This window comes from Talpa europaea, assembly GCF_964194135.1.
Source record: "Talpa europaea genome assembly, chromosome: 1".
In the NCBI taxonomy this organism is placed as follows: domain Eukaryota; kingdom Metazoa; phylum Chordata; class Mammalia; order Eulipotyphla; family Talpidae; genus Talpa; species Talpa europaea.
Window position 1 is genome coordinate 130,277,679 of NC_140073.1, and position 12,028 is coordinate 130,289,706.

General features: G+C 36.6%; 1 protein-coding gene across 2 annotated transcripts in view; it reads left to right on the forward strand.

The window, feature by feature from the left end:
• Window positions 1-12,028, forward strand: part of SPATS2L (spermatogenesis associated serine rich 2 like) — a gene marked incomplete at both ends in the record, with an annotated part of 84,729 nt that overhangs the window by 19,109 nt on the left and 53,592 nt on the right. For both annotated transcript variants that reach the window (XM_084255333.1, XM_084255332.1), the window contains 3 exons: window positions 2,318-2,430; window positions 5,629-5,674; window positions 8,644-8,890. In XM_084255333.1, coding sequence (XP_084111459.1) covers window positions 2,318-2,430; window positions 5,629-5,674; window positions 8,644-8,890 — 406 coding nt within the window. The remainder of the gene's footprint in view (window positions 1-2,317; window positions 2,431-5,628; window positions 5,675-8,643; window positions 8,891-12,028) is intronic.

Sequence of the window (12,028 nt, forward strand, 5' to 3'; positions counted from 1 at the left end):
GTACTCAGTGGTTTGAAATGCTAGAATTTACTTGAAAGAATGGCCTTAGAAGGTAACATGTCATTTCTGAACATAACTCCATTGCACAGGCGTACATCACCCTAGACCAATAGTGTTTATTGTTGGCCACATCTGATAATAAATATTCAGGGGTGCATGCAGGCATTTTTGTTTTTATACCCACTTTGGTTTATCTTTAAAAAGAGAGAAATGGTAATATATTGGTCAAAGGGTACAAACTTCAGTTATAAGATTAACAAGTTCTAGAAACCCAATGTACAGCATGATGATTGTAGATAAAAATAATACTCTAGTATATACTTGAAAGTTGTTGAAGATATATGTTAAATAGTTTCACCACAAAAAAGAGATAACTGTGTGATGGAAGGAGATGCTGACTATGTGAACATTTTGCAATATATAACTGTATCAAATCAACTAGTTGTGTACCGTAACTTAATGTAATACACACAGAGAGAAAGAGAGAGCAAAAAAGAGAGAGAGAGAGAAGGGGGCACAGAGTGCTAGCTGTCTTTCTGATGTGATGCAGGATAACTTCAGAAAAGGATGGGAGAGGGATACTTACAAAACATAAGTTCTCAGACTTACTTGCATGGCCTTGTAAGCCCTACATGATCTTCCTGCCGACCTCTGACCTCATCTTGTACTCTAGAAACCTCACTCACTGCCTACCTTCTAACTCACCTCCAGTCACTCCCACTTCAGCTGAGCCTTGCTCTACTTTCATGCTGTTCCCTCTGCCTGAAATGCCTTTCCACTTCCCTCCAACTCACGTGCTCTCACTTGAGATCTTCATATCTCAGCATGTCTGTATGAAATCAAGTCTCCCCACCATATGATTTTATAACAGTTATCACAGTATAAAAGTATATAATTTTGCATATGCCTTGTCATATAATAATCTAAAATTATTCACCAAATATATATTTTAAAGAGAAAAAGTGAGAAAGAACTTCTATTTGAAGATGTTAATATTTTTTAATTGGAGGCTAGAAAAACTAGAAACAATAAAATGTGAGAATAGAATAATTGAAGGAATGTTGAATCAATAGATACAAATATATATATATATACACAAATATATATATAGCTATAAAATCCTTGATAAAACCCACACATTTAGCATTTATGAACATCAAGATTGAAAACCAGGTTTCTGTAGTGTCAGAAATTTAACAAGTCATCTACCCATAGTTGTGCTATTTTCTCATTGTAACCTCAGTACTCTCATCTACAGATCTATATGGACTAGGTTACCTATTTTCTAACATAATAGGAAATAGGCTGTACTCCTTATGTTCCTGAGAGTAGAATCACTTTATACATATCATACGCATCTAACATATTTCCTGAATCTGATCACAATAAGCTGCTTGTTACTAAAACTCTACTGGTGATAATTTAACCATTGATTAAAACTTGCAGAGGCTGTGCAGTGCTGTCATCATTGTGGTGGTGGTGCCACTTATACCTGAATTGGCAGTACTTTGCTGTTGTTCAGTAGCAGCTACAGTACTCCTCAATAGAAAGCTGGGTGAACCAGGTTTTTTAAAGTAGCTAAGAACATCTTGTAGTGATTGCAAGTTCTGTGAAATAAAGGTCAATTAATTCTAATAAATAATTAGAAGGAATACATGCTGAGTTTAATGAAGAAATACATCCAGGTCATGAAAAATTGAATATCAGCATAAGCTATTTGAAGTTCCTAGCTCTTATGTATGTATTTACTTCTACTAGTTTTAAAATTTTTTCTTCAGAAGTGTGTTTGGGAACATTTTCTATATTAGAGTTAAGATTGCCATTTCAATAAGTACAGTGGCCCACATTTTTATATCTCTATAAACGTTAATGGAGTTTCACCACACACTTCTGTGAACTTTAAGATGGCTGTTTCCACTTTGCTGATAGAGAAACTAAGGCATGAGGCAATTTCTGAAAGTTTTCCAGAGATTCCCTGAGCTAGTGTAGAGGGGAGCCAGAGAGAGAAAACAATCTGTGTCCTCACTGAAAATATTCCTTGTATGCAAGATAGATGGCAAAACCAGAGTTGGACTTTTATACTGGCTACTGCCGTCCTAACAAAGAGATCTTTGTAGAAATCTGCAGACAAATATAGAGGGTGTCAAGGTGATTACCAGGATGAATTTTTATGGCCCGAAATGCCTTGAGCATGCTTGATAGCAAGATAGATTAGTTGGTTTTTCAAGGCCTTTCTAACAGTTGAAATTCCCTGCAGAGAAATTCATGGATGAACAATATTTAAAGAGTTTACTATTCTTTTCCATTTCCTTTACAGATCTATGCAGTTCGATCAGTTGTTCCCAACAAAAGCAATAATGAAATAGTCCTGGTGCTACAGCAGTTTGATTTTAATGTAGATAAAGCCGTGCAAGCCTTTGTGGATGGTAAGTACAGAAGTACCATGAGCTTGAAGATGCTGGAATGAAATAGTCATGTATTCCTTTTTGTTTTCCCCTTAAATGCGTTAAATGCCAATTAGTTACTTAATTATTAAAATACCTTAGTCTCATAAAAATAGGTTTGGCTTTAAAAATGCACATACATACTTAATAAGAGCAGAATTTGTAAATTCTTTTTCCACCATAAAAAAAGACATACTGTAAATAGTTTCCAAAGGATACTTTCTATAATGCTACTAATTCTACTAGTCATTCCATTTCTTATTAAACATGTCTTATTAAACATGTTTGATGGTGTCCTTGCAAATGGAGGATAATATGTTTCATTCCTGACCTGGAAAGCTTCCTCAGCCAGTGTAGTTCTACTTGACTGGAATCCTGGAACTTGATGTTTACATAGTCTGAGAAGACTGGTTTATTTAATACCCTTAGCTTATGATTTTGAGATTGCCTAATTAGTCACAGTATCAATTCATCTTCTCTACCTCTAAAATGTTTTTTCCTTCTTTAAGAAAATTTGTTTTTTAGACCACCCATTGTCAGTGATGTTATAGAAACTAAAGTCTCGGGAATGTGCTTATTTTATAAATTCATAACTTATTGAATTGGATTTCCTGTAAATTATGGCAAAATTCTCCTCTCCTAATCAAATTAGAGTTCCATTTATGAACAAAGATCCCCTACTTGGCCTTAGTCATCATATATCTTCTGTCCTGGTGTCAGCTTCTGTTTTGTAAATATAGACTAAACATAAACTGACAAACGCCACCAGGGAAGACCAGCATATTCTCTGTCTTATCCAATTAACACTTTATTTGTTAAAGATGGCTTGATTTACTCATTTTCCCAGGAGTTGATCTGAGTAGATCTAAATCTTCCTAAGTTTTCAACAAGTATAATTGCATTTCAGGTCAGGTCTTAGAACCAAGCAACGTAATCACATTCTGATATCTACAGTCAAGGTTTAGGGTCCTAACTAAATTAAAAAATAATTGCTGTTCAAAATAAACCTGCAAGCTCACAATGTGTAACTTTCCCTACTGTTTTTTCCCTTCTTTGTGTATTCGCAGATGTAGACTATTTAGTCATAAGAACAAACGGTAGAGAGTGTAATATTAATCTGACTTTGCAGCTTGTCTCAAGAAAAAAAATTGGAAATAAGCACATCCTGGCTCGGATAAACTGTCTTTTCAGGTTTTACTTGCCAATATCACTTGTATGGAAAACAGCTTTGAAAAAGGGAAAAAGTTATTATCCCCAGTCCTCTCCACCCTCACTTGGATTGAGGCCCCCACATTCCCCATCAGGAAAGTTCTTATTACAGAGTGACCCTGATGAGGTGCACAGATGCTCAGGAATTGGTATACTGTCATCAGAGCCTTTGCATGTACATACCAGACTCATTCTTGCAATTTTCACCTTGTCACTGTTGAGATCTCATTTTAAAAAACCCATTGATCGCTAAGGAGTTTCATGTCATTTTAGTTGGGGACCAGTATAAAAACATGTTTAAAAACCACTGAGAATCACAACTATCTGTTAGGAATCACTTAGGAGGTATATTAAAAGCATTGTTTCTGTGTGGCTTAAAAAAATGCCAAGCAATTTCAGTGTAATTAAAATTTAATAATAACTGTTTCAAAAGCCTCTGTAAACATGGGTAGTTCTTCTTCAGAATTACTCTCTAAAAGCTCATTGTCCAAATTGCAAGTAGAACTTATGTCAAACCATGAAAATTAGAAGAATAATTGAATATTGCTATTGAAGCAGTAAGCAACTCATGTCTCCCTCTGACTAAAAATAAGAGTATTTAACATTTTTTTAAAGATCTGTTTTTATTTAGAAAACTGAAACTTAGTGCTAAGAACTAGCTTGAAGATTATTAGCCACTGGAGTAACTTACCCAAAAAACCTAATGAAAATTACTTCCTAAAGTTTTTTAAAAGAAAAATACTGTGAGGCATTTTTCTTAATTCTCTGGGCAAATTAGAGGAAGACCAGCCCAGTTAATTAAAAAAGTCTGAATTATAGCTTACTTTTAAGTGCAGTCTTATTATTTCAAGCACATGCAACTCAAACAAGCCTAAAAGGAGCATTGAATTGGAAACTTTGAATAGATAGGAATAATTAGCCTGTTTCAACATTAGTCTAAGTAATATGGCCTTCTGCTTATCTAACAGTGACAGCAGACTCAATAATTGGGACCCTACTAATTTGAAATTTGTTATAAATAAAGACCAGCCTGAAGTTTATCTTTGTTTAGCCAACGCACTCATTATAGAGAACTATTCATGTAATAAGGTTGTATGAGAATGCTTGAAATTGTTAAAAGAAAACATTTAAGAGCTACTATTTTAGAATTACCTGTATATATGAAAACAATTGATGTACTCATGACTAATAAGATATTGTTGAAATCACCCCTTCCCACCCCAAACAGTTGGAATGAGTAAAGAATTGTGTTAAACTATGTGGGAACAGTTATTGTAGGTGACCATGTCTCTTAAAGTATTTTATTACTTAATCAGGTTGCATTTTTCCTCTGAGTTCACATAGTTTCACATACATACATGAATGACATTGACAGAACCTGGAATTCAACTTGGCATTTGATGAACTTTTTTTTTCATAGTGCACATCTTGCTAAGGCCACATCACATTACTATTCACACCAACAAAGGTAAAAAGTGTCATCAGATAATCTGTCCTTCTTATCACCCTGCAAGAGGTGAACATAATGAGAGGCAGAAAAAGAGCAGGAATAGCCAAACAAAAAACTATGATTCACATGGTTAATAATATTCAAAATCCTATGTTTGGTCCAGAAGATTATAGGTATTTTGATTCATATATCAACTAGAGCAATTTTAATTCTACCTGTGGCAATGAAGCAATCAGAAAATCTCAAGATACATTTCATTTTCTCCAAGACAACATAATGATAAAAGAAAAATAAGCTTCATGGAGTGGGGCTTAATATTTCGATAAAACCAAGATCATGCAGTGAATTAAATGGAAATCTGGAAATAAAAAATGAAAGTGGCATTTTTATTAAGGTAGGATGTATCAAAACAAATGAAAAAGCCCAAGAAAGGATCGCTACCAAGATGGAAAGACACAGATGAATTTTGTGTGGTGTTTTATAATGCGAATATATGTTGAAGATTCTTTGTCTTTGTCTAGGCAGCGCAATTCAAGTTCTAAAAGAATGGAATATGACAGGAAAAAAGAAGGTAAGATTAATATTGATTGAACATTAACAACATCTTCAATCAAAGCCTTTGTGTTTGTTACCATTTTAACAAGGCTGCCAACTTTATGCTGCTTTAAAATATGCTAATATGTACACCAAGAAAACTTCAAATTCATGGCTCTCTTAAATTACCAGTCACCCTGAATGCCTTTGTTTTCTGTTCAGTGTTTTTAACTACCAGGTGTGCTTAAGAAGTCCCCGGTTTTTCTTTAAGGGGAGCCCAGTCAGAGAATTCAAAGGATTCAAGATGTTAACTTGCCTGAGCATATCCTGTAGCACAAAGGAAAAAATGAGGGAGTGTTTCAAAGATACTTGAAAACCTCTAAATAAATTTTCACATGTTTTTTCCAACTGAAAGAATTTGTCCAAGGCTGCCCTGAGATATATATTTTCTTTTTTTTTTTTTTTTGCTGAGTTCTCAACTAGATCTTTAATAAAAGAAAAAAGAAAATGCCTTAAAGACCATAGTAAATAAGGGACCTTTCTTCCCTTCTCGAGAGTCCTAGCAACCTGCTCTTGGAGAAGAGAGGAGGGAGAGTTTGCTCTGCCTCATTCAAATTATTTTACTTTCTTGTCCAGTCACACAGTCTGACTTCTGTGCACACACTGGGCCTCTCATCCCCATCTCCTGCCACCCTGACCTCAGGGGCCTGCGTCCCCACTCCTAGAACTTTCTTGTTCTTGGACTATAACCTGCTTCACGACTGTCAATAAAAAGTCGACTTCATGTTTCTTTCTTATTTATTTATTTATTGAGGTAACATTGTTTTGCATCATTGTTTGTCTTTTAGAAGTAAAGGGCAGCCCCCTTCCAGTGATGCTGCCATAGTGCCACCCAAGCACCCATTATCCACCATCATATTCAATGGTGCTCCCTCCCCACTTGTGTTCCTCCCTGCCCCCTTCTCTTGCCCCTCTGAATGTCTTAGTTCTATAGTCTGCTGTCAAGGGCTAGTTTCTGAGTTTGCCTTTATCTGACCCTCTGTCTGTTTCTCTATATTCCACATGTGAGTGACAGCATCCAGTATTTGTCTTTTCCTTTTGACTTATTTCTCTTAGCATCATCGCTTCCAGCTCCATCTTTGTTACCACAAATGATTACTGAGTCTTCCATTTTCAAAGTAACTGCCTCTCCCATTCCACTGTCTCCAGCAAGGCCTTGTGTTTTGGGTATCCTGAAATATAATACTCTCCCCCATGATGGAAGGTCGCAGGCCTGAAAAAATAAGTTTTCAGCAAACAAACAAAAAAAAAAAAGCAGTATTACTTTCATAAAATCTTGAGATTACTAGAATTATCATTTCCTCTTTTTTTACTCCTAGTTTCCATAGAATAGAAAGAAATATGAGGATTTTTTTCTACCTTTTGCATGTCACCATCTTTGACAGTCTCTGCTTGTCTTTAATCACAATTTCCCAGGCTTCTGTGTGAAATGAAGATGATTTTCAAGTGATTGAAAGGCAGTATTTACACTTACATGGAAAAATTTCACATGTGTGGCTTGGGTATTAAATTTCCCTGATCTGAAACAAAGAGCAGACAGCCTCTGCGGACTCAGCCAATTCCTGCGCCTCTGCTTAGGAGACCCAGCAGGAGCTGGTCTCCCCAGCCCCATAATGTGAGGATGTGGGTTCGTGGAGTCTGGGGGTGAGCATGTACTGCTAAGCAGCCCTTCAGATAGTGAAGTACTCCTCTCACGTGAAGAAGCATTTACTCAGGAACATGATTGTGGTTTCAAAGGGGAAGAAAGGGAGTGGAAAGCAGAATTAAAAGAAAACAGTTGCTTTTTATTTGTTTTCTAAAAGTGCTGAGAATAAAGCCAAGTGCTGGTCTCTGGTGCTCCCTAATGCAGTAAATGGGGCAGGGTCTGTCCTGATGGGTCAGGCGTCCATTCGCATCGACTGAGACCTGTACCATACTGAATGTTAAGTGTATTGAATATCCCCTGGGTTCAAAACCAAAGTCCAGTAAAGCATTCAGCATAATTAGGAATAACATCTTCTTAATGTTCTATATATTATAGAACATAATGTTCTAATCATAATGTTCTGTATCTCACCATTAGGGCATTTTAGGAAACATGCAGTAAAACCCTGCCCTACTGTGATCATTAAGCTTAAAAAAACTTCATTTGTCTATAATGCAGGGTTGTGCACTTGTTTCTAAGTAAATAGTGAAGCCTTATAATTCTGTTCAGCTAGTAGCCAAGTGGTCAAGGGTCCTGCTACATGATCCAAATCAAGGTGGACCCAAATCAGTTAGCAGTAGTCTGCTCCAACCTAAATATTCATAGGATTACGTATGGGCCTGTGGCTGCCTGGGGCCGTAGGGCAGTGGCAGCAATCCCAGCATCTCCTGATAGGGCAAGGCCTGTTTTATCAACCCAACCTGGACTTGGAGGATCTTTCTTCTACTTCCACATTTTGCAAAGTTGTCTGCCTTTTTCACACCAATCCCTCCCTGATTTCCCCACCTCCCCAGAGGGTCAGGACCTTAGTGTCTTCCTTGTGGCCCCACTCACCATCACTTCTTTAGAAAACAAGGGCTATTCTCCAGTGGCACCCTAACTGAATTCAAGTTCTTTGGGGGCAGTTATCAGAAGATTTTACTAAATTAATATTCTTCAATTTGTTCAAATACCATCTCTTATTTAAGACATTCCTTGCTACTTTTTTTCCCTTTGAAGGAACCTTTTCATCAGTATGTTTGTGAGATAATAGTTTATACAACTTATTGTAAAAAATAAACATTTACATTAAGATAATTACATTCATTTATTGTAGAAAAAGGTAATTGCATTATGGGTGGTTATTAAACATCTGGATGTTTTCTGCATTCTATTAGAGCCAGAAAACAACAACGATGACATATCTTCATCTCTCAGGTTCACCTTATATTTCAAGGGTCTGAGATGAATAATACTATCTTTGTGTTTGTTCCTCATTCTAGAACAATAAAAGAAAAAGAAGCAAGTCCAAGCAGCATCCAGGCAACAAAGATGCTAAAGACAAGGCAGAGAGGCCCGAAGCAGGGCCCTTGCAGCCACCACCCCCACAGATACAAAATGGCCATGTCAACGGCTGTGAGAAGGACAGCTCATCCACTGACTCAGCCAGTGAAAAGCCAGTGCTTGTCCCTCGAGAGAAAAAGATCTCAATACTCGAGGAACCTTCAAAGGCACTTCGTGGGGTCACAGGTCAGTAATTCTTAAGTAATTCAACTTTCAAAATCTTCCTTGATGAGGAAGATGTAGGAGTGAAAGATGCAAAGGGAGCCCAAAGGGCAGTTGCTGCTGCTGTTGATATTGTTGGAAGTGAAGGATTTTGATACGTTGTGTATGCATTCTTCCTGCAGGATTAGTGGGGGCAGAGAGGAACAGGGTCAAAGGACAAATACTCAATCTAGCCCTGCACTAAATCAGGACTTTTTTTTAACTAAAAAATCATAATTCTAATCTGTATTAGAATCATCGAAAAAATGGAAATTCCAGTTTGAAGAAATTTTCTTTGTTGACACCTTTGCTGAGATAAGGAAGAAATAGTTGGTGACGAGATTTTATTCAAGAGCAGGCCAAATTGTTTCCATTCCCAGTGTTTTGTGTTATGTGATAGAACATAATCTTTCAGTATATTAGAATCTGGAATGTTAATTATTTGTGCTATAGATTGATTCATCTAAAAAGGCTGCTTCTTAGTCAACCATAACATCTTGGGTGCATTATTTCTGTAAAATAAGGAAACCGTACTAGAATCTATTACATCAGGTTTTCAACACTACCTGACCCAGTGCTCCACTTTTGTAAAAATCCAAAAATAAATTCATAGATAATATAATCTACCTGGAAATAAAGTAAAAATAGAAGAAACTCAGGGAACAGGTAAAAGAGAAGGCCTAATAAAATAGTGAGATGTTCACACCCACTTATCATGAATCACTTTGCACCTACAAGAAGTAAGACAGTAGTCAACTGTATATCAGACACTGTTCCTTTATATGTGACATGTGAGGTAAGAGCTTAATAAGTTCTATTTTTATGTGACTGCTGGTGTGGTTGGCCATGTGTTTTTCCAAATGCTGAAAAAGTCTTTGTAAAATCCTGAGTCCTATAAAGTGCAATCTTTTTCCTAATTCACTCAGTAGTTGAGTCCTAGCATACAACAAATCCAGGAAATCCGTAGGTACACTGAACAAAAAGCATTTTGTGTTTATATGTAAGGTGTCCGAGAGGATGTGAGAGTTCAGGACACAGGCATCCCCTTGCGTGGAATTTCTGTGATTGTCAGTCATTTCGCAGTCACCTCCCCAAAATCATTTTGATACAATTTTTAAACACCTATCATTTTTTTCAAAGTACCTCCCAAGAGGGTAGATCCCTTAGTGAGAAACACTACACTGAATGATTCCCAAAGTCCTCCTTCTAATTAAAAAATCCAGAGTTTATTGAATCAATGACATTTTAAACTCTTTTGACCTGCAAAGCACTCAGGCCACAATGGATTCAGAGAAGGATGTGGTATGGTCCAGAACCAAGGGAACTCATACTTGGAAATTCTTGAAGAGAAGCCTGTGCATACACCAGGGATGTTTGGAGAAGAGAGCTACCTGTCATGGAGGCTAAGAGATGGGGGAGATGAGGGAGCAGTGGGGCCTGACAGACAGAGAGCCTTGAGGTGGTCGAGAGAACTTAGCAGGTAAGAAAGGAGTAGGGAGACTGGACCAGCACCCTCAGACACTCTGTCCTGCTCTGTGTAAGGCAGTGCTCTGGTCTGATAGTCCATCCAAAGATGAATAAGACAGGGGCCCTGCCTAGAAAGAGTTCAATCTAACAGAATAGATAGGTACATATATAGAAAATTTCATGTGACAGGGACCAAATTAGAGATACAGTGAGGAAGCATTAACTAGCACTAGTATAACATTTAGCTAGACACCTGTATAACACACGAGTAAGTTTCTAAGTAGCTCACTAAGCAGTAATTTTCTTCTGAAAACTCATGACCTAACAAATTTCTGTAGTAAATGCTATAATTCAGATAATCCTTAGTACAAGATGATTTCTTAAAACCAACCAGCCAATAACAAAAATAACATATTTCCCATTTAGAATCTAAAATTTCCAGGAATTTTTAAATCAGTGTTTGCTGTGCCTTTAATTTTGAGAACGTTTTGATTTATAACCAGGGCAGGAGAAAGAAATTAAATAATCCAGTGGCAGATTCCCAACTTTACTTGTTATTGCTTTCACATGAATTACTTTCAAATCTAATTACTCAAGTTGCTGTTTTGATATCAATCATAGACTAAAAGCCTAGCACGAATATTTGTTCATTTACCTTTAATTTATACCTTCTTCCTAAAACAATTTTGGTAACTCTATCAAGGATATAACGTGAGAGCAAATGCAATATTGAAGTGCTTTGCTTCAGGGTGGATAGCTGTCTTGAAAGTTAAGTACCCACCAGGCATGTTCTCTGTACAAGGGGGGTTTGTAAACCCTAAGGTAAAACTTTTAGCAAAGAATCCTTATTACATAGAGACATTCCAGGATTCCTTTGGTTTTGTAAATTTAGCATGAAGATATCGAGGAATGTAAGGATTATTTGTTAATGTCACTGGTTCAATACAAATCTCCTCATCATGTAAATTTTTCCATTAAAGAATAAATTATCGTAGTGGAAGATTATTAGATGTTTTTGCATAAGGAAGGGAATCCTGCTGGTTGACCATTAACTTCATTAAAAGCTCACTTATTATGATCATAAATTTTAAAATGAGTTTGTAACTCGTTTTAGGTTTTCCTTCCCAAAGATGGTAAAGATTAATCAGAATGTTGATACCAAATGATGTCAGATGACTTTTGTTCAATCTATCTGAAATCCCGAGACCTCTAATAGCTATTTCACAGATGACTATTAAGGTCTTGGATATTCTGCACCCCATTTTGAGTAAACAGAATTAAAAAGGATGGAAAAGATCCTTTGATCCCTATCCCTCACTTTGTAGAAGTGGAAGCCAAGGCCGCCCACATTGAGAAGCTGAGGGGATAACCCACACCTCTAGGGTAACTCTCTTTGGTTTGGAAAAGACTAGTAATTTGGAAAAATCCATTTAACTTTATGCATGCATGGGAGAGTTATGGCTAAAACCACTGGCTCCCTAACTCCTAAAAGATGTATAATTGAAACATTAGGGAAAATAATCATGACAAATCCAGATAATGGTATTTTTTTCTCATACTTCCTTTCAAAATACGAGCTTAAAAGAAATCTCTGGTCTGTTAGTCATTGCACATTTATCAAGTTTTTCAATAATGAAACTGGCTCAAGAAAGCTTG